The 26,460-nt window shown below is 44.9% G+C and overlaps 1 protein-coding gene across 1 annotated transcript in view; it reads right to left on the bottom strand.

Annotated features, from left to right (window-relative positions):
* HEPACAM2 (HEPACAM family member 2) overlaps positions 1–26,460 on the bottom strand; it is a 73,859-nt gene that overhangs the window by 9,813 nt on the left and 37,586 nt on the right. Inside the window, exons 3-5 of the mRNA XM_018557590.1 lie at positions 18,995–19,279; positions 11,063–11,359; positions 1,276–1,401 (exon numbers count right to left, since the gene is read on the bottom strand). Of these exons, the coding sequence (XP_018413092.1) occupies positions 1,276–1,401; positions 11,063–11,359; positions 18,995–19,279 (708 nt within the window). The remainder of the gene's footprint in view (positions 1–1,275; positions 1,402–11,062; positions 11,360–18,994; positions 19,280–26,460) is intronic.

The following is a 26,460-nucleotide window of genomic DNA, read 5'->3' as shown; positions in this document are numbered from 1 at the left end:
TAGAAACACAGAAAATGTGTATAATAATACATATGTATACATCTCTACGGTGGGGAGAATTGCAAACAGTTGTGCAATAAAAAAAACAATAATGATACAACTGCTACTCCTTATTGCACAAACGTGATAGGCAACTCAACAGAGAGAAAAAAGACTCAGCATTGGGTTTCTGTACATTTTCCAGTTCCTGTAGCATTGGTGTCTTTTTGGGATTTCAAAAGAAACTCATAGTGAGAGAAATATAGAGGCTGTCACTGCTGGCCCCCTTCATGCTAATCCAATGGCTTCAACACTTTCTAGGTCACTGACCCTGAACAAGTGTTGCAGGTCAGTAAAGACAATGAGTGAAGTCAGAACTCTTTATCTGCACACTCATTCCATGTCAGGGTTACCATTCATATTGCTGTGGAGATGTCACTATGTGTCGCAGTACCAAGACAGACATCCAAGTGTAAAAGTCTCTGAAACAGGGGTAGCCAAACTTCAGCCCACCAGCTGTGGTAAAGCTTCAAATCAGGGGCATAACTAGAAATCGCAGGGGCCCATAGCAAACTTTTGCATGGGGCCCTGTGATTTCTAGTTACACCCCTTACAGAGCCCCCCTGAGAGCCCACACAGCCCACCTGAGAGTGACCCTGCAGAGCCCACTATAGACTCTCTATGGTGGGCTCTGCAGGGTGTCAGGTGAGCTGGTCACACCCATGCACACCTCTTATCTGTCAGCCCCAATCCGCTTCCAGCCTTCTCCATCACCGGCCCCCCCCCTCCTCCTTGGTTGCCAGCGGGCCCCGCCTCCTTCACCGTCGCCGGGCCCCATCTCCTCCTACGCTGCTGCCGCCGGGCCCTAGCCTCCTCCACCCCAAGCTGCTGGCTGTCACTGACTCAGCTGCAGCTGTGAGGAGGAACGCGCTGCTGCCCAGACCACTGACAGGTTGTCAGTGATCTGGACAGCGGCGCGTTCCTCCTCACAGTTGCCAGTGACAGCCAGCAGCCTGCGATGCCATGGCGACCCAGGTGGCCCACACGGCATCAGGGGGACCCCTTTCTTCCTCGTCCTGACTGGGCCCCCCTGTGCCCCAGGCCCTGCGTCGATGGTGATAGTTCCGCCACTACTTCAAATCCTATCATGCCTCTACTTCTTGAAGTCCTGCTTGCGGCTGTAAGAGTCTTACAATGTCTCATAGGACTTGTAGTTCCACCACAGCTGGAGGGCCGAAGTTTGGTTACCCCTTCACTGTAACAGTGACATCTGTGATCTCCCATCCAGCCCCTTACCTCTGTGAAGTTGATATTTTTTCCAAATGAAAAGCAGACATATGGACAGGATAATAAATAACGACACTCCTGTAATGGCAGCCAGTGGCGATAATGAGCCCGTATCCTGCAAGAGCTTTTCAGGGTCTGAGAAAAGAAAGGAAAAATTATTCAGAACAATTAATTATAAAGAAAAACTCATCAGCACTGTATTAACTATCAAAAATATCACTTCTGGATGAACGGATCCTTTAAGACAAAGCAGAAACAAATTTTCCATTGTTTACAGACAGAATACAGTGAAGAGGAAGTGTATTACCTTCAGACTTGGCGGAATTCATCTAAGTAACCCATTCAAACCCATACAATGCAGATTTGATGGGGAATCATTAAGCCACAAGAGCAATATGATCATCATATAATCATTCCTTTTCTGAGTTCCCCTTTTCCCATCATAGGAAGCGCTGGAAGGAACATTTTATAGACAGCACTTCCTCTTCTAACAAATCAACACCATTCAACATACAAAGAATTGTAATTTGTAACAGCCATACGTTGACTGAATGCCGTTCACACGGCATTCTCTCCATTATGATTTCTATGCTCCTCGTCTCCATCTAGTAGAGAGAATGCCGTGCCAACCTTATTCACCCATCATATTACTGGGAGGATGATTTATAAATCATCCCCTCAGCAATAAACATACAAATAGTTGTAACAAACATAAAGTGTATGTAATCTTAGGCCCTTGTTCCCATCTATGAAATGCAGGAACACATACGTTGTTGCACACATTCCTCTAATTAGTAAAATGAAGACGTGCGATTCGTTAGGTTCCCAATTGAAATTCGTACAAATTTTCAGAAATTTGGACATTACGATGCATTCGAATTTCCGAATGAAAAAATAACGAATCCAAACGTATCCATATTTTCCAATAACGAAATTTTGGATGTATCCAAAATGTTTTCCAAATGTCATTTTGAATGAATTTATGTTGATAAACGTTAACATTGAAAAAAAAACAGCGTGGAATCTCCTCCCTAATTCTTACTAGACCCTTTATGTCTGATAGGAATTTTAGGGGGGATGGCAAAAAAAAACAAGAAGATTAGCATGGGGTCCCCCCTAAAATCCCTTACCAGACCCTTGAACCAGGCAGCAGCCTAAGGTCACTTTGCTGCAATGAAGGGGGGGGTCATATTTTGCCCAGAACGAGGCTTTAAAGTAGATGTAAACCCTTAAACTACATTTGTTTGCCAGCACTATGTACCAGAAACGATTACCAGGACATCACCGGCCATTTATTTGTACCTTGCTAGTACCGGATTAAACTGTCAGGAAGCAGGGGGTGTTACCCCTGCTCGGGAGCCACGGGCACGGCGCAGGGCACGGGTTCCCCCTCAGCTTGGTAGAACTCCTGGTGCTCGGGTTGCGGGTGCGCATGTGCAGTACGCAAGCTGCGCGCGTATCCCCGAAAGCGCGTGCGTAGCGCTCCTGCGCCATTAAGCATCAGGTGTGAGCCTTGCTGGGGGAGGTTCCCAGTACACACCTTCCATCTCTCTCACCTGCCATTGGTTCCCGGGGAGGGAATCCTCCTGGTTGCCTCGGTGACCGGGGGTGGTCTTACCTCCCCTGGCTATAAAAATCTGGCCTGAGCTCTGGCTTATTGCTGAGTTATTCCACCTCATGGTGTGACATACGAAGCTCCCCTCCTATGTGCCTTGCTGCCAGTTTCCTGAACCCTCTGCTGACCTCCAGTGTACCGACCTTGGACCGCCTATCGCCTCTGACCCTCTGCTACCTGCCTCGACCTCGGATTGCCCCCGACTACCTCTTTGGATTGTCCCTTGTTACGTTGCCTTCGGACCATTCAGGCTGCTTCCTGTCAGCGGGTTCCCTCCGTGCTGCTTGCCCACAGACGCACCTGATATAAACCATCTTTTTGCCTTCAGAACTGCCTTAATTCTTCGTGGCATTGATTCAACAAGGTGTTGGAACCCTCAGATATTTTGGTTCATATGGACATGATAGCATCACGGGCCCAAAGTGTGCCAAGAAAATATCCCTTACACCATTACACAACTACCAGCCTGAACCGTTGATACAAGGCAGGATGGATCCATGCTTTCATATTGTTTACACTAAATTCTGGCCCGACCATCTGAATGTTGCAGCTGAAATCCAGACTAATCAGACCAGGCTACGTTTTTCCAATCTTCTATTTTCCAATTTTGGTGAGCCTGTGCGAATTCTATCCTCCGTTTCCTGTTCTTAGCTGACAGTAGTTGTACCTGGTGTGGTCTTCATCTGCTGTAGCCCATCTGATTCAAGTTTCGATGTGTTGATGCGTTCAGAGATGGTATTCTGCATACCTCGAATGTAACGAGTGGTTATTTGAGTTACTGTTGGCTTCCTATCATCTCGAACCAGTCTGCCCATTCACCGCTGACCTCTGACATCAACAAGGCATTTTGGTCCACACAACTGCCGCTCACTGGATATTTTCTCCTTTTTGGATTTTCTCTGTAAACCCCAGAGATGGTTGTGCGTGAAAATGCCCGTAGATCAGCCGTTTTTGAAATACTCAGACCAGCCCGTCTGGCACCAACAACCATGCCACGTTCAAAGTCACTTAAATCCCCTTTCTTCCTCATTCTGGTGCTCGGTTTGAACTTCAGCAAGTCGTCTTCACCACGTCTGGATGCCTAAGTGCATTGAGTTGCCGCCATGTGATTGGCTGATTAGCAATTTGTGTTACCAAGCAATTGAACAGGTGTACCTAATAAAGTGGCCGGTAAGTGTATATATATACACTATATTGCCAAAAGTATTGGGATGCCGGCCTTTACACGCACATGAAATTTAATGGCATCCCAGTCTTAGTCCGTAGGGTTCAATATTGAGTTGGCCCACCCTTTGCCGTTATAACAGCTTCAACTCTTCTGGGAAGGCGTCCACAAGGTTTAGGAGTGTGACTATGGGAATGTTGTACCATTTGTAAGGTCAGGTACTGATGTTGGACGAGAAGGGCGGGCTCGCAGTCTCCGCTCTAATTCATCCCAAAGGTGTTCTATTGGGTTGAGGTCAGGACTCTGTGCAGGCCAGTCAAGGTCCTCCACCCCAAACTCCCTCATCCATGTCTTTATGGGCCTTGCTTTGTACACTGGTGCTCAGTCATGTTGGAATAGAAGGGGGCCATCCCCAAACTGTTCCCACAAAGTTGGGAGCTTGCAATTGTCCAAAATGTCTTGGTGTTCCGATGCCTTAAGAGTTCCCTTCACTGGAACTAAGGGGCCAAGCCCAACCCCTGAAAAACAACCCCACACCATAATCCCTCCTCCACCAAACTTTTTTTTAATTTTATTATTATTGTTATATATTATTTATTATATATACAGTATTTATTATTTTGTATAAGATAAAACAAGCCCTGAACTGTAGCTAAACAGGAAAAACACCATCCACTATTCCACTATGAAGCATTTTTGCAGTGTTGTCCGTACCTGAGCAGACCGGTCTGTCAGGATCGTGCACACTAATTTATTATTAAGGTAAACACAAGCGTCAGTAGCTGTTTGCTGACAGTGACACAGTAACAGTACACAGCAGCAGTGTACAGTGCAGAGTGACAGATGAACAATGGGATCTCACAGATCTGAATAGACTGGAGTACAGCAGACAATCAAATAGTATTCAGCACCAGATGCTCTGACTGCCATAGAGGCTTACACCATGTCGGCAGGCTTATCGATCACTCAGCATTATAAACGAATGAACCATTGTACCGAATGACATAAAGCTGTGGGGCCAGTTTATGAGAATTGAACTAGAAATACTTCCCATGATATGTGGATTTGCTAAGCTGGTCATACATTACTTGAATTTCAGTCCTGCCAAAATATGATCAGTGGGTGGCCCTGTCGGTACCACTCCGTTTGACAAAAAGTTGATTTTTCAATAGGCTTTTGTTGAAGGAGCCGGGTGGAAAATTGTTGGGTGTTCATTGACTGCAGTCGATCAGCTGCAGTGACTGTTTGGGTTTTCAGACAAACACGGGTGCCAATACTATAGCTCGGCAAGGGAGATTCCCCCGATGTTTAGCGTGAATGGGGAAATTAAGAGTTTAATCTCACTCGGCCCCTCATGTCGGACCCCATGGGCTGTGTATGACCAGCTTAAAGAAGAACTCTGGGCAAATAAAAAAAATCTACCCTTGCAGTGTGGGGATAGCCCACAAGTTTTTTCTAGGGGACTCAAATAAAGCCATTTTACTTACCTGATCCTGCAGAGGTCAGCACTAGCCCCAAGGCATCCTCACATCTAAGGCAGGTCAATGGACCTGCATAAGACATGATGTCATCAGTGGTCCTTCAACTGTTGGGGTCCAGGGGGGGAGAGGCTGCAGGGACCAGTCTATCAGCCTGGAGGAAGCCGGGATCAGGTAAGTGATTCTGTTTTATTCCAGCCCCTAGATCAAAATGAGCCAGGTTTTTTATTTGCCCGGATTTCTCAGAGATTCGCTGTTGATTTTACAGGTGAAACTCGAATAATTAGAATATCGTGCAAAAGTAATTGCAGTAACTGCTGCAAAAGGGGCCCAAACCAAGTACTGAGTACATATGCATGCTTGTACTTTTCAGAGGTCCGATATTGTTCTATGTACAATCCTTGTTTTATTGATTGCATGTAACAATCTACTCTTTTGAGGTTGTGGATTTGGGGTTCTTGGGGTTTTCATGAGCTGTAAGCCATAATCATCACAATTATGACAAATCACGGCTTGAATTATCTTGCTTTGCATGTAATTAGTCTATCTCATATATTAGTTTCACCTTTTAAGTTGCATTAGTGAAATAAATGAACTTTGCACGATATTCTAATTATTCGAGTTTCACCTGTAAGTAGCTCAGTCATGCTGCCAAAATTGCTAGACAGTAATCACTAAACAGATCGGACTTATGACTTCCTATCAGTGGTGAAGCTAGACATTCCGTCAGCCAGGGCAAAGACTCAGAGTTGCTTCGCCCACCCCCCCTTGGAGAAGTTCTCCATCCACTCACACTGAATCCCCCCTTTTCTTTTTCATTCTAGTTATCCGGGATAACATACTTCCTGGCCTCTATGGACGGAGCCATAGTTGTCACCCATGCTGGACCACAAATATGTCTGCCAGGGGCGTCCCCAGGTGTGGTGTCACAGTCACCCAGAGTGGCCCAGGTGACACCGCTCTGGTACGTCATGCCGCCTGGTCCCCTCCTTTCTCGTGCAACTGTCCATGACTGAGTGTGCGTTTCACCAAAATGACTGTCACCCCCCCATCCCCTCTGATGGTGTCACCCAGAGTGGGCACCCCCCTTGTGATGTCACTGATGTCTGCCTTTGTTCGTTTCCATTGGATGGGACATGGGGAGATGTCTAGTTTAAAGAAGAAAGCCAAGATTGTTCAGCTTAGGTGCAGCTCCCAGGAGGTGACAAGGACAAGGCATTTTTGAAAAGATCAGTGACTATTTTCTGTACTTGCTAAAAATGTTCATAACCTGAAAAATGAAAACTTGTGACGCCACCATATCTAAGAACTGGTAAGCTGCAACATATATAAATAATTGTTCTGGGGTGTAGTTATCCTTTAAGACCCATATATTCATCTAAACTGTTTTATTTTACCATTGGCCTTAAATCCAACCAAGACTTACATTTCCAAGATGGTGCCCACAGGTTGAATCATTGACCCATATATTCATCTAAACTGTTTTATTTGACCATTATCTTAAATCCAACCAAGACTTACATTTCCAAGATGGCGCCCACAGGTTGAATCATTGACCCATATATTCATCTAAACTGTTTTTTTTACCATTGGCTTAAATCCAACCAAGATTACATTTCCAAGATGACCCCCACAGGTTGTATCATTGACTTCTTTCCTATTTCTTTAGCATGGCCGCGTTCCAAAGCAAAGTTCCTCCAGTATCCCACTGCAGCCATTCTCATCTCTCCAGGCTGTACATTGGACAAGGAGGTCTAACAACGATGTTTTGTTTTTTTCAAGTGGAAATGGAATACCTGTTTTGCTGTTTTAGTTAAACGTAGGCATGGTAATTCAAAGAGCGTAGGTGCAGAACATGGGGGTTTCCTGCTAGGAGAGCCAGGAATGGCCTGACAGATGGCTAGAGTAAAACTGTAAAAATGAATGTGCTGTGTTATTTCCCTTTTGAGACTCTGTTTACTTATTCTAATAAATGCATTAGACTTATTACAGCCATGTTTTATTAGTGGCTCCTTGTTGACACAAAATAACTCCTGTGTATAACGTCAATAGCACAATCGGAGCAGAAAATTCTTCAGGTTTTACAAACATTGTTAGGAAGCCAATCGCCTCCCACCAAAGGTCAACTATGTTAAACACTAACTGCTGCCCAGTGATGTGCCAGTTATCGGTGGACATGTGGCTTCTTTTATCTTTTGAGGGCCCTGAACTTCCCTGAAGTAGTCTGTGTCTCCACTCACAAGTCCGTAGTGGGTTGTCATTCTCTCCCAGCTGGATCCCTCATGTTTTTGATTAGCTGGAGCAGGGATAGGCAACCATGGTACTCCAGTGGTGGTGAACCTGCAAATCCTTTCATGCCTCTGCCTCTGGGTGTCATGACTGCAGCTGTCGGAGTCTTGCAATGCCTCACAGGACTAATTCTACAACAGCTGGTGTGCCAAGGTTGACTACAACTGATTTAGAGTGACACTGCCATAAGGCTCTGCAGTTGTGGAGATTTTATCTTACTGCTGGAGTCCCTGAAGGGTATAAGGTGGCGGCAAATAAAAGGTGAAGTTGACCTTTAACCAAAAGTTCATCTCTCCCATCAACTTTGTACTCTAACCAGTTAAGGACCTTTGGCGTGTCCCATGCAGGTCTTCAAAGGGTCAAAACAAGCTTGTTTCTATTCTTCCAAGTTTTAAGTAAAAGTAAAAGTGATCACTTTTATAGGACTCACAGGATGACCCCCACCTACACGCCAGACAGCTGCAGATTGTGAACCTGGGAGCTCTCCGCTCCGAGCACTTCTGGGTTTAAGGCTGACAACATCTTAGCTGCAAAGCCGGGTACACAGCTAACATCACCGCACTTGTAATCCACTGACACTTGCTCCCATCCATGTTACTGGATGTCCATACCTTGTTACGGACAGGGATAGGAGGAAGAGTCTGCAGGAGTCAAAGCATTGCACATATGATCTACTGATCGCAGCTGCAATGCTTTACTGGCTCCTATGCAAATTTAATAACTAATGCACATATTTTTTCTTCTATGAAGAAGTGTGAATTTGTAATTTTTTTCAAAAAAAGGTGGAACTGCTCTTTAAATGTATCAGTTTTCACGTTAATTGATAACTGAATGTGATACCTAAGGAGCAGAGACCATGGGCTGCGCACGTGCTCTCTTCCTGTCATTTTCACACTGTTTATATTTGTAACATTGGAGTTATTTCTATACATCTACCATTCGCTGACCTACATCTCACAAGAGAAACTTTCTGTCCTAATGTAACATTTTCTTGTTTTCACAGCTTCACAGTAACACGTCAGTTGTCATGTAGCAAATTCTGCATGCAAGGAATGCTGCTGTAACCGACACTACATATTCTATACCAGAAATATCAGGACGGCATCCGTTAAGCATCAGGTAAGACTGGCACCTTGTCACAGCAACACAGACGGAGTGTTTTCAGGCAAAACAAGAGGCCTACATGACCATAGTGTGCATCTTAGGGAATGTATTAAACCTTTCATTTATTTTATTACGTTTAACACTTTCGTAAAATATTTTATTTAAAAAATATATTTTTAGGAATCAAATATATATCAAATATCTCAAATGTTTTACATTTGCCACTTGAAACCTGCTGAAGGCAAGCTCCAAATAAGAGTACTGGCTACCTGGTGCCGAGATACAGACCCAAAGAGCAGGAGAGAGCAGATAATACAGACTCCTGGGCCACCACCTCGGATTGGCCCACCAGTTGTAGTCAGTTTAAAGGTGCCCATACACCTTACAACCATCGCACGACTTTCATCCTGTGATGGTTGTAAGGTAATTAAAATTTCGTACGATCTGGCCATCTTGGACAGGCAGATCGTACTTGCGATAATCGCCCATCGCTGAGGGGAGGGCTTCCGATGATTCCAATGCTGAGCAGGCAGTGTGCCCATGCCGCATTTGTCTCCCGAGAACACCACTAACCCGCCAAAAATTGTACGATTCTCGGCGGGTTTTCAAGCCTGCTCAGGAGACAAAAGACGTGCGACCGTACAGTAGAAACGGTTGCGCGCCTTCCCTACACCTGCCGATTATCGTACGATCAGGGGATCACCCACGATTATCGTACGATAATCATCAGGTGTATGGGCACCTATACACAGACTGCCAAAAGCAATCGGGGCAAGACTGGGCTTTTGTTTTACTAAGACTTTGCAACCCAAGTTAATTTATCCCGCATTTATTGTTTATTTGTATAATGACTAGTTTTCTCACATACCTAAAAATCATCAGTTTATAATTTGCTAAAATGTAAAAAAAAAAATCAAGTTGACTAAAAAACTTTGGTGGAATTTATCAGAACTGAATCATGCATGGAAACGTTGGATACAACTGAAATACAGGCGCTTTTTTTTCTTTTTGAATTTGTGATTTTTGTTTTTAATGCGACACTGCAAAAACTAGCAAATAAAATGAATGAAAATGATAAAGACATTTGCATATTAATGGCAAACAAAAATAGAAATAAAGGAAACAAACCATGAGAAAAATAATAGCTAGTGGGAAAAGGGGGAAAAGGGAATGAATTAGGGTTCATTGTGATTAGCTTAGGGCTGGCTGCGGCAGGCTTAGTATTAGACATGTGCGATTCGTTTCGTTCCGAATCTAAATTCGGATGAAATTTCATGAATTTGGAGATTCGGATGTATCCAAATTCCGAATTACAGGTATAACGAATGCAAACGAATCCGAATTTCCGATTCGTTTTTTTTTGGACGAAATTTCATTTTTTTGGATGAAAATTCATTGCAGCAAAGTGACATTTGAGAAAAAAAACCTTTTTTTCACTCTTAAATGTCACTTTGCTGCAACGAACGAACACGAAACAAATTTTCGTACGGATTTCCGCTAACGAATTTAGTCCGAATCCGAATTCCGAAACGAATTGACTTTCGGACCCGAATTTCGAAAAAACAAAATAAAGCAAAATCCGAATCGAAACGAAACTAAACACATTTTTTGCTGGTGCACATGTCTAATTAGTATACCGCGAGCTGTAGCTCACTATATACTGAGCTTTGGGTCACGGGAGGACGCTAGTTTATTTCCTCCAGTGACCATAGGGAAAAACACTTACCCCAGAGTTCTCTTTTAACTATTAACAAAAATGTATCTTATTTGTGTATCACTAGGCTGTAGATCCTCAAATCATCTCTGAATTGATGCTGACACTGTCCTTCCATCTGGAGGTGACTACTTTTTTCCCCATTGTCCCCGTGTGTGTTGTAAAGTAGTCACCAAGCTCACTCCAGGGATAAACCACAATCTAAACAATTTATAAGCACGCTGAATGGGGGGATGGGAGGGAGGGACCAGGCAAGGCAAAATATTAAAAATCACATTCTCTCTTTCACTTTTCTATTGTCAGTTAGAAAATGAAGGTCAGAGGTCAATTAGTTACTAGAGGCAACACAGACGGTTTTAAACCCTCTCAGTCTTGAGAATCAGCTTTGTCTCCTTCTTCTCATGGAAGGAAGGACCTGGGACTTTTCCTACCTATGGGTGTAATGATGACGGTGAACTGCATCTCTTCTCCCCTGCCGGTGATGTTGTTGTAGGCCCGGCACAGGTAATCCATAGACTTTTGCCTGACTTTGTCGGAAAGGAGTTTGAAGTAGGGCCCGTAGTTGATGATTTCGGTGGAGTTGTTGGTCCGCTGGATCCAGGCGCAGGTGTTGGGTGGGTTAGAGTCGGCTGAGCAGTCAAACCGAACAGATTGTCCAGTGTCAATGGTGAAGACCTCTCCGACTTTAAGTCCTTTATCGGAAATCACTCGCAGACCGTAAGGTCCATCTGTTAATAAAAAATATAATTTCTTAAATAATAATAATAATGCAGTACATTTTAAAATATATGTCCATGCGTAAAAACGTTTCCCCAGCCCACTCATACACAGATATATGCACCCACGCAAGTCCTTGCTGACCTTCTCCAGCAGTGGTGACCTCCTGCATTGCCTGCAACCTGGCTCATAAAAATCTAACGCCAGGCTGCCCACGACAATCAACTAAGTCCCTTGGACTTTAAACCCTTGCGTGTTTTTGCATATATCTACGGCTAGCAAGCAGTAGATATATGCAAAAAACATTTTTAAAAAAACTTTTAAAAAGGGTTTAAACTTACCTGTGTCTCCGCTGCGCGTTCCCGTCCGAACATCTGAAGAATCTTGGGCGGCCGCAAAGGATCTTGGGGTGGGCGCATGCGCACTTCAGATGTTCGGCCGGTAAACGAGGAGAGACACAAGGTAAGTCTATGGAGCAGCGTGCACCCGCACAGACTCTGTTCGACATGAGAGAAGAGGAGGACAGAGGAGTAGTGATGAGCCAAACCCCCCCGTTCAAATACGAACTCGAACTCAATGCAAGTCAATGGGGGTCGTTTGAAAATGAATGTCCCCTTTAAGAGGGCTTATAGGAAAGTTATTGGTGTATGGGGGTCCGGGTACTGCCCTGGGGGACAGGAATCAATGCCAAAAAAAACAAAAACAAAATACCGTTTTTAAAGGAGCAGTGATTTTTACATCACTTAAAGGGTAAAAAAAAAATGAAAAAATCCTTCAAATATCATGCCTGGGGGGTCCCCTTAACCTGCCTGTGAAGTGGCGCATTTTTTTTTCTCTTAAAGTGTGCAGTTCCCCCTCCCAAACAATACCAGACCCTTTAGGTCTGGTAGAAATGTTAGGAGGGACCAATTTTGTTAAAAAAAAACTGTATAGGGTTCCTCTTAAAAGTCATACCAGGCCCTTAAAGTCTGGTATGGATATATTTAGGAGGGACCCCATGTAACAAAAAAAAAAAAGTGTGTGGGGTTCTCCCTTAAAGTCATAACAGGCCCTTAAGGTCTGGTAGGAACTTTAAGGAGGAACCCCACCCCCAAAAATAGGGGGAAAAAAACATTCACATGCCCTCGGCACTGGGAGGGTGTCCCCGTGCCAATGGGAACAAGGGCCTCGTCCCCACAACCCTGACCCGGTGGTTGTGGGGGTCTGCGGGCAAGGGGGCTTATTTGCATCTGAGTACCCCTTTAATTAAGGGGGCACCCAAATGTCGCCCCCCTCCCTTGTGAATGAGTAAGGGGTACTTCTACCCCTACCCATTCACTAAAGGGTTAAATAAAATAGTTATTAAAAAGTCCAGACTTTTGATAAAATCCTTTATTTGGAAAAAAAACAAAAGACATGTTTTTGACAAGTCTTTTATTTTAAAAAAAACAACCAAAAAATGGATCCACCGACGTAATCCAGGGTCAATCACGGTGTCCAGCGTTGTCCACAACGACAACAAAATAAAAAATAAAACAATAAAAAATAAAGAGAAATAATAAATTAAAAAAACCTGCCGGCCGCCGGCCCGTCCGCTCCGCGACGCATAATGGCATTTTGACAGATGCCGGCAAAACATAGCGTTGACAGCTAGCTCCGCCCAATTGTGTAGTTTACCGACATCTGATAGGCAGGCCATAATTGGGCAGAGTCATCTTGACTTTGCCCAATCATGGCTCTAATTCAATACTGAGCCCTGATTGGGCAAAGTCTTGCACCTGACCCATGGTCAGGTGCAAGACTTTAACAAATCAGAGCTTCAGAGGGCATTTTGCCTTATGGAATGTCCGCGGTCGAACAAACTGCGAACATCCCGTAAAGTTCGGCGAACGCTCGAACTGCCGATGTTCGATTTGAACTCATGTTCGAATCGAACACTCGGCTCATCCCTACAGAGGAGTCAGCGCTGGATCGGAGACCCGCACCATCACTGGAGGGACAGCTGAAAAGGACAGTAAAGAACAAGATGATCGAATCAAGAGGCATCATTTAAGGTAAGTCCCAACAGCGGGATTGGGAAGGGGCAAAAAAAGTTTGACTTTAATGTCACTTTAATGGGATGTACCCATATAGTTGATGTCACATTGAAGTCTATGGAACATTAGTGTAGAGGCCCGAGCAGACGGACACTAGAGAACCCCGCAGCTGCTAACCGAAGTAAGCACTTACTGAAGAAGGGGGAGTACAACAATTTGTAATAAGAAAGATAGGGGAGGCTGGGGACATGTTTTGTCACAAATATACTGTACATCTACCTAAATCGAAACTTAGAGCTTTTTCCAAAAAAATGTGAGCAGGAAGGTTTCTTTTATTGCAGAGGAGACATCCTATGGACTATATTTTTAACCAATAAGCAGAGCCATATATGTTTGGTCTGGTTTCATTATTGAAAAAGGTGTCGGAGTTTAATACTACTATAAGCCATGTAGGGGGGCTCTCTCCTCCTGTCAGCATGTTCCCTATCAGCACATGTGCATGCAGCACACCTGATTGGCCCCTACTGCTTTCACCTCCTGGTCCCAGCCTGAGTATTGCAAAGGGATTACAAGAGGCTAGGATCAAATAAAATACTACTGTGGGATGTGACATTCCCAGACATCCCAACTCTCCCGGACGTTCCGGGTGTCTCCCGCTATTAGATAGCGGCTCCCGGCCACCCGGGAGAGAAAAATCTTTTCCCAGAAAGGTTTACTCTGCTCTATCTAGCAGAGTAAACCATTCCCTGCTGTCTGTTTTTTTTTTTACTCTGATATTGGAGCCGCCGGCCGCCATCAGAGTGAAAAAGAAAAACATTATCAGAATGAATAGCTAGATTACTAGCAATTGCACCTGCCCAATCCTGCTGTCAATCAGCAGAGGTGGACCTGAAGTTCTCCATCATGTCCTCTTTCTCCTGATTGACAGCAGCATTGGGTGGGTGCAATAGGCAGCTTGCTATTGGCTATTGCAAATTGAAAAATAACCAATAGGAGCCTAGCTTTTCATTCCTATGCTGTTTTTTTTTAAAATTATTCTGACGGCAGCTGGTGTCAGAATACTTTTTTTAAAACCCAGCAGATAGCACGGGAAGCATTAGCTTCTTTACTATCTGCCATCATTTCAGGGGGGTGCTCTCTCGCCCGAAGAGGGCACCTCCCTAAAATGAGAAGGGCACCTCCCTGAAATAACTTTTTTCAGGTTGGGATCCCTGCATACCATATAAAAGGAAGGGAGTTAAGCTCTTTGCATAGAAAAAGCAGTTTTTAGAGAACATAAAAAGGGGATCATGAAATATAAGTTTTAGCAATGGATTTATTTGAGGAAACAAAGGACTCGGTGCTCCAGCTCCCATCATCCCTCATTGCAGACACATTGACATGGAACACATCACTTTTCATTTTCTCCCTTTCCCAGCAGCAGATAAGCTCAGTAAAGACATGAACACATTGGCTGGCTTACTGCTGTTTACCAAGCAGGCTTGTAAAATGATAAATCACCTGTCTGCCTGGGACTTTAGTGCAGGGAGCACGCTGCCGATTGGCCGCGCCGCCCGCGCGCACCCGCCCCTTCTATTATTGAGCAGATGGCAGAGGTACTTAGTGCGAGGGACCTTTTTATCATTGCACTCCCCCGCAGTCTCGGCATATGGTACACGAAAACCCTAGCGAGAGAGTGCCGAGCTATAGCAAACATGTTATTGACGAAATATAGATGGAAAGTTGCCGCTGCCAAGAACGCCGCTGCAATATTCCGAACTGGATAGGTGCGAATGATGGTTAACCCGTTCGCTTACCCTAAAGCTGAACTCCAGGCAAACATCTAAACTCAAAGATGAAAGATGTATGAGGGAGCTGGTTTAACCTTATTTCTGCCTATACAGTTCTGAGATTTACCCAGCTCCACCGCAAAGCTGATCTTTTTCTGCTGCAGTTTCACTTACAGGTTCTCTCCCCACCCTTTTGACTGGAAAGTAAAAGGAGAGGCGAGGCAGGAGACTGATGAGCTCGCTGCTCTCTTCTTCTATCAGCATGCGCAATGGAATGCACCACACTTGTATGACTCCTTGTGTTGCTGCTTCTTTTCCTTCTCTGGAGTTCACTTACAGGATCTCTGAAAAATTTTGAGTTTTACCCCTTGTGTGGCGCTTAACAGAGGTACGGGGAAAATGTGGAGGAAGGGGGGCAGTACTTGTTAGGTACACTGGTTCGCGCTTGTGGTGTGGTGGGTGTAAGTACGGGGGGCGGGGGTTGGTGGCGTAGGTGTGCGGCTTCCGTTCTGTCTGGACCGGGGTGTCCAACACATGTGCTGTAGGGAAACAAAAATTGGAGACGGAAGCGCCACTACCTAGCGCAATAAATGTGGTAGAGTGGGGTGTAGGCGTAAGAGTTGTACTCACCTGAGGCTGGGTGAGTATTCGCTTGTAATCATCCAGTGGTGGTCAAGCGGATGGGGTGGAGTGGTGGTGCTAGTAGTCCCTCTTTTTCAGGGTGGATCCATCCGCTTGACCACCACCGGACGATTACAAGCGAATACTCACCCAGCCTCAGGTGAGTACAACTCTTACGCCTACACCCCACTCTACCACATTTATTGCGCTAGGTAGTGGCGCTTCCGTCTCCAATTTTTGTTTCCCTACTTACAGGATCTCTTCCCACCCTTTTGACTGGACAGTAAAAGGAGAAGCAGCATACTGGGGAGCTCATCTCTCGGTCATGCTGCTCTCACCTCCTATCAGTATGCTCATTGGATTGGAGTACACTTGATTGACTCCTTGTGATGCTGCTTCTCTTCCCTTCGCTGAGCTCTCCTGTACAGCCTACCAGAGGCTGATATCAAGTTAAGGTTGAAAAAACTTTCCTTTAAATACATTTCTCAATAGCCATAAAGGATAGAAATCCACATTATGTGCACCAAATGCCTTTGTAAGCACATATTTTACCCCATAAACATAGCAGTGACATCATCACTGGGCACACATAGCTAGTGTGGAGAGGAGATCCATGGGTGGGACCCAAAAGCTCCTCCCACTGTAGACTGCCTGCAGAGAGCTACAGGAGGGGGGCGGAGACAGAGTGAGCGGTCTTTATTACAGGAAGCCCCACCCTCTATAGGAAACTAGAGGAGGGGGTGGAGACAAGACCAGTCACCCTGCACAAGGAGAGAGAGTAACAGTTACCGGTCTTTACTACAGGAAGCTCCATCCACTACAGGAAACTACAGGAGCGGGCGAAGACAAGACCAGTCACCCTGCACAAGGAGAGAGAGCAGCAATGAGTGGTCTTTATTACAGGAAGCCCCACCCACTACAGCATACTAGAGGACGGGGCAGAGACAAGGCCAGTCACCTTGAACAAGGAGAGAGAGCAGCAGTGAGCGGTCTTTATTACAGGAAGCTCCACCCACTACAGGAAACTAAAGAAGGGGCGGAGACAAGACCAGTCACCCTGCACAAGGAGAGAGAACAGCAGTGACCGGTCTTTATTACAGGAAGCTCCACCCACCACAGGAAACTAAAGAAGGGGGCGGAGACAAGACCAGTCACCCTGCACAGGAAGAGAGAGCTGCAGGGACTGGTCTGTATTACAGGAGGGGGCGGAGACAAGACCAGTCATCCTGCACAAGGAGAGAGAGCAGCAGTGATCGGTCTTTATTACAGGAAGCTCCAAGTCTCACACTGGATCACTGCCCAGATCTGTAAGAAATACACACAGCTCACCAAGATTGAAATAAGAATACACATGACTCTTGTATGAGGACAATATTATTTTATCCTGGAGTTGAGCTTTAAATTCGTGTACTTACACTGCTTGCATAATGAATACAGAGCTGCATTCCACTGTGCCTTTTACATCTTCCTGGAGTTCAGATAACAGCATCACATTAACCAGAAGTTGGCAAAAGGCCATCAGCTCCCAGAAGTGTAATTACTGAAAAAGATGGGATAGGACCCAGAAGAACATATGGCCCAGCAAGGCTGTATCTGCCGTGCATGCTTCCCTAGGCACAGGTGGATATGGAGCCCTTTCATACAGGTTCTCCTCACCACATTATGTGTTTCTAATTGGGAAAATGAAAGAAGCGGGATGTGCTAATTAGAGCAGGATATGCAGAGCTCCCACCGGCTGCCAGGTTAGGATTTGGTTCTACTTTATTTTTAGGGATTAACAAAATTAGGAGTTTGCATTTCCCGAATGTTTAGTGAAAGTTTGAGCTTCTAGTGGCTTTATGCTTTTATTTGGGCAGTTTTCAAATAGTTTTATGCATTTTGACATCTGGAACAGCTGAGAAATGATAGAAACAGGGGTATCCCTAAACTATTCACTGCCTGAGGCCGGCTGTGGGGTGGCGGGGAACCTCTAGTGGTGCACGTTATGGGTTGGAGAGCTCTGGCTCGGTCCGGCATCCTGCCCAGCTCGCTGACATCACTGGTTGCCAGGAGCTGAACGGGACGCTGGCAAAAGCATCCAAGGTTGCTAAGAGCTCTTAGCAACCAGGGACGCCCTGTCTATAAAGGTCCCACATGACCCAAGGAGATGCAACCACCTCTTAATAGGGATGGCCCTGGGTAGAAAAATGTTCTTCCAAACACCTTCCCAAAAAATGTACCTAAAAGCCTCCACTCGATAAAACTAGCGACCCATCCATTAGACATGTGCGATTCGTTTCGTTCCAAATAAAAATTTGTCAGAATTTTCCAAAATCCGGACATTTGGACACATCCAAATTTCCTCATCCCAATGCATCCGAATCTGAATTTCCATTTACGAATGTGACTTTTCTGGCCAATCAGATGTGTTTTTTGGTTTAATGCATCAAATGAGTCTGAATGGGTCTTAATCCGAATTTTCGAATTGCATTCGGGAGCTACTGAATATCATTCGGGTCTGTGAGCCTCAGGTTTAGTTTTATGTATATATGGTAGGGATGCACCAATATCGGTATTTCGGTATCGAGTAGGAATACTGATATTTGTTTTCTGGTATCGGTATAAATATCGATACCGGAAGTCCCATTAAGGAATGACTTGCCACCTGGCTTCCTGATTACCCGGGAAGCCGTCCCCATCATTCTCGTCACTAGGTGATGAGAAAGCATGGAGTCGGCTTTCTGGCCAGTCAGGAAGCCAGGCAGTATGTAAAGATTCGCTGCCCCGCTTCCTGATACCGGAAGTATGGGGCTAGGCATCGGAGCATTTGGGCGAGTACGTACTCGCCTAAATACTGGGCATAGGCACCGATACTAGTAACGGTGCATCCCAAATATATGTGTCACAATGTTGCCGCTACGAATATTTGTTTGTATTACAGAATACTACTTGTACAGTATATACATAATACTAAAACTGATGCTCTAAGACCCGAATGGAGTCCGAATTTCCAAATAGCAATCGAGAACTCCCAAATGCCATTCGGGTCTAGGAGCTTCAGCTTTAGTGATAATATCTGTATATGGTTTTCTGTGGTATTCGCAATGAATATTCGTAAACTCTTCCGAAACTAACGAAAGTTTGGGTTTCGTCTGAATCCGAAACCCGAACCGAATTGAATTTCGGATCGGAATCCCAAAATAACGAAATATCTGAACCGAATTTTCCACAGTTTACATGTCTACCATCCACTGATACTCACAATAGATGGTTGGAGTGATGACATCGCTCTCCGTTTCACTGACGAAATTCCTGGCCAAGCAGCTGTAGTTGCCGATGTCACCCTTTGTGACGGAAACGATGGTGAAGGTGGCGTTATTCGGAGAGAAGACGTAACTGGACCTGTCCTGGAGGGGTCCGCCATTTTTAAGCCACTCGTACACCACTCGCGTTCCTTTCATTGCGAAACATTTAAAGGTGATATTTCCCACCTGTTCCACGGCTCCGTACGATGGCTCGGTCTGCACCATTGGCTTCGACACTGGAACTGGAACAGAAACCGAAAGTTAGAAATCAGGTGGAGCACAGTAGAGTCTTCCTCGAACAGAAGGTATTCACATGTCTCATTCTATCAAATATCCCAAAAATAAGAGGATCATTCCTCATTTCAGGACAGTGGGCAGTGCATATCATTGCTTCTCACCCCACTTGTCAGATGTACATACATAACCGCTGTTGTATAGTGCAAACACGGCCTAATATTATAGAACCACTTGAAAGATACAGTAAGAACAGAAAGAGAAGTGCAATGATCCAGCGCAATAAAAACCGCATTTCTTGTTAAAAACATGTACTGAAACACTCAAACTTCCTTCGGCATGGGGCGCTCACATGAAGGGAGGGGAGTGCTGCATCTGGGGCCAGCGGCATAGCAGAAGACAGATCCACCTCTGGTTTTCTGGATGGCCGAGAAAGAGGACACATGTACCCACCAGTGGTGTATCCAGGGAATTGCACATGCACACTTAAAGGGGGGGGGGGGGGGGCACTGGTTGCCAGGAGCTGAGCGGAATGCCAGGGGCACAATTTGTTGTAGATATGCCTCTGGTGCCAACTTCCCCAGCTAAATTCCACCGCCAGAGCTCTGCATCCAGTGGTAGGGATCGTTGCGCTTCTCTTTCTGTTCTTATCTTTCAAGTTTCATCGGCAAACCCTTGGGTTGGTTGGATAGCTGCAAGATCATTCTGGAGTGTGCTCCTTTTCCCCTCTCTCCTCCCTAGGAACCATAAGACTATAAGGATTTCAATAGCACAGAACTGGTCAGAAAGCTTGATACTGATATCAACTGTTCAAAGAATAAAATACACAGAGGCCGTTTCAGGAAACGGCCTCTCCCTTCTTCATTGGCTAAACGTGTGGTTTGCAATTACATTTGAACAAGATACTTTTAAAATGCCTACATTGAGGCTGGAAAAAATCTGAAAGAGGTATCAGCATGTCCACATGGAAATTAAAGTGGGTGGGGTAGGCTGTTCCCCGGGAATGCGTTGGCTGTATTTTATTCAATAAACATTTCATAGAGATATCAATCTATCTGACCAATTGTGGAAGGCGCTCCTAACCTTACACCTTGTAAACAATTATCTCTTGAGCAGTTCATTCCCTGCAATTGAGACTGCCTGGGAGGTAGCATCCTAGGACCATGACTAGATCACTTTTCACTCTGCCTGAAATGTGGATCAACCTCCTCAAAGGTAAAGTCATCTTTTGGATTCACATAACTTAAACCCAAGAAGAAATGATCTGTTGAGTAGTTCTTTTACTGCAATTTTAAATATGTATTTTTTAATTTTTTTATTCAGGTTACAAAACAAAACATTAGCGATACAGATGTATACTTGTAAGGGCAAGAAGTATTAAGCCGGGTGTAAATGCGTAAGCATAATAAACATACTTATAATACCAAAGTAGACAACCCGCGGCTTCCTTTCTCAGTGTTTGACATAATGATAGTACAGAGACAATTCAAACTCAGATGTGAGTACCCTTTAGTTATATAAGCATTTGGACCCTTGGTTCTCAACTGGTGGGCCGTGACCCAAAAGTGGGTCGCGACCCCTTGTTCAGTGGGTTGCCATATGCCTTCCACTTTTCTAGGTGAGAGCTTACTCAGCCTCCCCCTAGCCTCCACCTAGTGCAGCACTGTCCATTCTAACACTGAGCAAGCATTTAAAATATGCTGCCCGGCGCCAAGTGTTGACTTGAGGTGGGATGGGGGTATGGCCGCGAGGGACCTCCATCCATATGTACATTGCTTATAGCTCCTTTGCATGTGCTGTAGAGGTGCCTGGACTGGAGTGACATCACATTCTGGTTCCTGGCACCTCTACAGGCACACATGGGAGCTGTACAAGCAATGCACATATGAATGGAGCTCCAGCACAGCACAGCAGCCCACACTGCCGTGCACTCCATTGCAGTGGGGCTTGGGTCGCGATTTAACGACTGAGAACAAATGTGGGTCCAGAGGTTACACAGGTTGAGAACCACTGATTTAGACAATACAAAGGTCATAAAAGACCAAAAAAAAAATAGGCTGCGGGGTTGGTAAGTCCTCTAGTATACTCAAAACACCCTTAATGTATCCCCTTGACTAGGAGGTGGGGGCTAGCTATAGGGGTGTAAAAAAAAAAGGGGGGGGGGAGAAGAGAGGTGAACAAAGGAAAAAGTATGTAGAGAGAAAGTCTGTACGGAGGAGCCCACCTCCACACCTGAGGGTTGTAATGAGATCAGCCCCGTGTCCAGAAGACTCTATAAATTCCATCCAATAGTACCATGTCTTGTATTACCTCCCATGTCTGTTATCTGAGGACAAAACTAAGTCCTCCATCTCTCTGATCTCTTCTATTCGGATCCACATAGACACTGAGGGGGGTGTGGTATTCCTCCACAGGCTCGGAACACAAGATTGGCTGCATCCAGAACTACAAAGAGAGAATAGGCTTTTTTGGTCATGTACGTATGATGCAGTAGAAAGAAGGACGGGTCATCTGGAAGATCCGTATCCGTGAACTTGCGAACTATGGTACGGACCGAAGACCAGAAATGCAATAGACGCGGGCAAGTCCAAAAGAGGTGAAGTAGGTTGCCCTCTCCCGACTGGCAGCGCCAGCAAACATCTGAGACCCCAGGATAGTATCTATGCAGGAGGGCCGGTGTCCAATACCATCTAGTGAGAAGTTTATAGTTAGTCTCCTGGTGTTTCTAAATATGTATTTTTCATCACCGTACATTGATTTTTTTCACATTATATCACCTTACAAGTTGCAAAACTCTTAGCTGTTGTTTTTAATTTAATATTTTTTTTCCCAGGCTTTATCTCATTATGTGATCAAACGTGAGTCCTTGGAGATGTTTGTGTCACATAGCAATCTGTACAAGTCACCTAATGTCATGTATATAATTAAACATGCTTGTTACACGGCTAATTAACCATGTTTTGTTTTGGTGTGTCCTAATGAACAGCTCTGAGCGTTCCATCACGTCATGTAGCATGAATCACATTAATTTCCAGGGTAATGGGTCAGCCAATGTTTTGTAGATATGAAGGTGAAGGACCTTTATACGTTCCACTGCGTTCTGTAAACGATAACAAGCTCAAATGCGACCTCAGAGCTGACGGAACTGGCAAAGTCCCCGGGGGGTTTACAAGTCACCTTATAATTATTAGAAGGGTTCTAATGGGCTTGTTATTTATGTACTAACTAAAGTTCATGAACCTCTTTATTAACTATTTTATACCTTTGTGATTGGAATAGGTTCAGTCAAAAATATTATTATTATCATATATAGTGGTTTTGGGGAGTGTTACTTATAAGCAAATGAAAGCCCAACTCCCGCCCTCCCCAGAGCACCCTGGTGTGTATTTTTTGCTCTTTTTGTTTATTTATTTAGCCTTTTTTTCAGATTTTTACTTTTTGATGAGCAGGGTCCACCTACTCCTCAGATCTTCTCCCATTGTTGGTCTGTCCTTAGTGATGCAGAGAATGGCTATGACATGATGATGATGCCTGTGCTCCTCTCTGCATCATTACACTGAATGAAGGCAGGGGCGTCGCGAGGCCCGGTGTCACCCGGAGCGGGTACCGGGACACACCCCGCCGTGACATCATCACGCATGCGCATGACATCACCACGCGTGTGTGCGATAACGTCATTGCACACACGCGGTCACCTTGGTGATACATGCCAGTGGGCATCTTGATGATGGACGCCGGCAGAGAGAGGAGGGGACGTTCACCCAGCGGGTATAAGGTATGCTGCGGGGTACCCTCCTCTCTCCTGCAACTGTGGGGCTCTCGGTCCATTACTGAATGGCCGACTTTTCAGAGGGGGTGACACCAAAATGACTGACGGTAATTTCTGTGTCACCCGGGTGCACGCCGCACCCCCCCTTGTGACGCCACTGATTGAAGGGCCCCAAGAGGAATCAGGGGGCGGGCCCATGATGGCCTACACTCACAGTATGTCCTCTGTTTTCCAGGTTGATTGATGTCCAGCAGAAGACTGAGGACACCTTGTGGCGAAAAGGAATTATTACAGGGGACAAGTTGGAGAGGAGGTGAGTACTGCAGCAACAACTGATTTTATTTTAATTTCACCTATGCCTGGAGGAACTTTTATTAAAAAAATAGCCTGGAGTTGGACTTTGAAGATAAATAACCCTGAAATGATATACCCAGAGTGATGCTAGCCAGATGAATTGTAATATTTTATTTGACAGCGAGGAACAGATGGAGACGCATTATCATAAAAACAATGCCATCACCACTTGGCAGTCAAGGTATTCGGCTCCTCCACCGTGACCACTGCTGTGCAGTAACTGCAAACTGCCCGGTCGTAAGCACACATCTACATGTGTTTCTGGGATTGTGCATACATGTGTATGTAACCACGGATACATGTGCATGTGTGAGCTGGACCTCCATAATGCAACCAGGTCAGAACATACCCCCCAGCCTGATGATTGGACAGTTTAAGAGCAACAGCACAGTGATGAGAGTTAGCTGTTTGGGTAGTTATGCAAGTAGAGTTTAAAAATAAATGCAATATTTTTTAATGAGTACATAACTTCAGTAATGAGTCTTTTTAATATGCGCCTGGAAAGCAGTTTTCATCATAATTGTTATTACAATTTTAATCTACTTTTTCCTCAAAGTTGTAATAGAAATTCTATTAGAATTATTTAGCAAGGACACCATAGTTACTTGATATCCAGTTATATTTATTTATGTATTCTAGACTCCAAATTAACATGCTTGTACTCCTTTAGAGGCTAAAGTAACATTACTCACCTATATGCCTATCTACTTATCTCCCATTTACGTGCTGCCCCATGACCTCCATTCTCCTTTTATCATTTATTTCCCAGCTAGTTTTGTGAACAGCTTTAATAATTGTCTATTGGTTCCAATCTACTGGGATTAATCTCTTCCTTTGTTAGTTTATCTAACATCAAAGTCATTTCTCTTGCAGTCTCAACTGTACAGGCCTATTCACCGCATTGGTGCACTTGTGCATTGCCATGCATTCTGAATAGCACCCCAATGCACCTCCCGGTAGGTGTACTTTGCAGCACCACCCAACAAGCAATACAAGCAATACTACAGTAAAGTGAGTTGCGTTGCCAATGCAGATTATTGCGGTACCGCTTGTTGCGCAGTGCTGCAGAACATGCCTGCTGGGAGGTGCAGCAGCACCCCTACTTTCAAAGCAGACTGGGGTTTTTAGGATGTTCTGTTCAAGCTCTTTTGAAGAAGCACAAAGAAACAGGCGATGTTGAGGACCGTAGACACTCGACTGAGCCACTTGGGGAAGGGGGAGGAGTCCAGTGACGTTGATGTCCGTGACCTCACCGGATCGCCGACTGGACTCCCGGAAGCCAGCAGAGAGGTGAGTGTTTTCATTAGCGATCAAAATAATTTTAATCGATCAAAAAGTTTAACGATTAATCGAGAAATTAATCTTTAATTTCCACAGCCCTACTTATTTCCCTTCGACATTGGAAGATGTCCAGCAGTGCCATCAACACCGAACTGGTGTAAACCAGTGGGACCCAGGTACACCCATCTATGGTACGGAGACGTCTGGCCAGAAGTGGTCTTAATGGAAGAATTGCAGCCAAAAAGCCATACCTCCGAAGTGGAAATAAGGCTAAGTGACTCAACTATGCACAAAAAAATAGGAACTGGGTGCAGAAAGAGGGCAGCAGGTGCTGTGGACTGATAGGTCAAAATTTGCATTATTTGGCTGTAGCAGGAGGCAGTTTGTCTGCCGAAGGGCTGGAGAGCGGTACAATAATGAGTGCCTGCAGCAACAGTGAAGCATGGTGGAGGTTCCCTGCAAGTCTCAATGTCTCAGGATCAATGGTGTCCTCAATGAGAAATAGAAGCAGATACTTATCCATCGTGCCATACCATCAGGGAAGGGGGTGTGATTGGCCCCATATGTATTCTGCAGCAGGACAATGACCCCAAATGATACAGCCAATGTCATTAAGAACTATCATCAGCGTAAAGAAGAACAAGGAGTCCTGCAAGTGATGGTTTGGCCCCCACAGAGCCCTGACCTCAGATCATCGAGTCTGTCTGGGATTACATGAAGGTACAGAAGGACGTGAGGCAGCCGACATCCACAGAAGATCTGTGCTTAGTTCTCCAAGATGTACCCAGAACAATCTACCTGCCGAGTTCCTTCAAAAACTGTGTGTAAGTGTACCTAGAAGAATTGATGCTGCTTTGAGTGCCGGTGCAGACCTGAGCAATCTGGCACACACAACCCGGCGATCACTCGGTCGTGCACAATTGCAGACAGCGATTGCCGTGCAGCAGCATTGATTTCAATGGGGTACATCCACGCGGCAATCGCAGAAAAAAGGTACATGTACCTTTTTTTTTTTCGATACACGACGCACGGCGGTGCCATTAGAAAATGATGGCACCGCCAGCACGATCGTCGGTGGTAAGCGACCCCGTGACCACGTGGCAATCCATGCGGTATAGTGCACGATTGCCGCTATGTCACGGATTGCCCACGTGTGAATCTGGCCAAAGGCAATGGGGGGTCACACCAAATATTGATTTGATTTGGATTTCTCGTCTGTTCATTTATTTCCATTTTGTTATTTGATAAAAAATTAACTATTCACACTTTTATTTCTGAAAAGATTCTTACTTTACAGCATTTTTTCACACCTGCCTGAAACCTTTGCACAGTACTGTATATGTAAAAACACACACACACTGTATATATATAAATATATATATATATACACACACACCCCGCACACATCTTGAATTATGCTCCTACAGATTGCGTACAAATAATGTATTTTATGCAGCTTGTCATATTTGTTCTTGGGTTGTGGAGCAGAGGAACAGATGCTTAATTCACACTATTCTTCTATCTGTTATTTGCACACTATTGTTCCCAGAGTTACTTATCGGGGGGGGAGAAAAGCGTCACACAGAGTAAATACCACAAAACTGTTTGGCAGTGGCTCTATGCGGTCCATGCCATCATCATGTTTGTATAAGAGTCTTTTACTGTATCTTTTCTATATGTTGTGTTTCTAAGCTTCCAGTCAATCATTTATACAGGTCGAAGGAATGATGAGGCTGACCAAACCAGCCAGCTTTAGCTTCGGGTGCCTAATCAGGTGCTGGTGTA

Source organism: Nanorana parkeri, unplaced genomic scaffold (genome assembly GCF_000935625.1).
Source record: "Nanorana parkeri isolate BGI_ZX_2015 unplaced genomic scaffold, ASM93562v1 scaffold291, whole genome shotgun sequence".
Taxonomy (NCBI): Eukaryota; Metazoa; Chordata; class Amphibia; order Anura; family Dicroglossidae; genus Nanorana; species Nanorana parkeri.
This window is presented reverse-complemented; position numbering and strand designations above follow the sequence as displayed.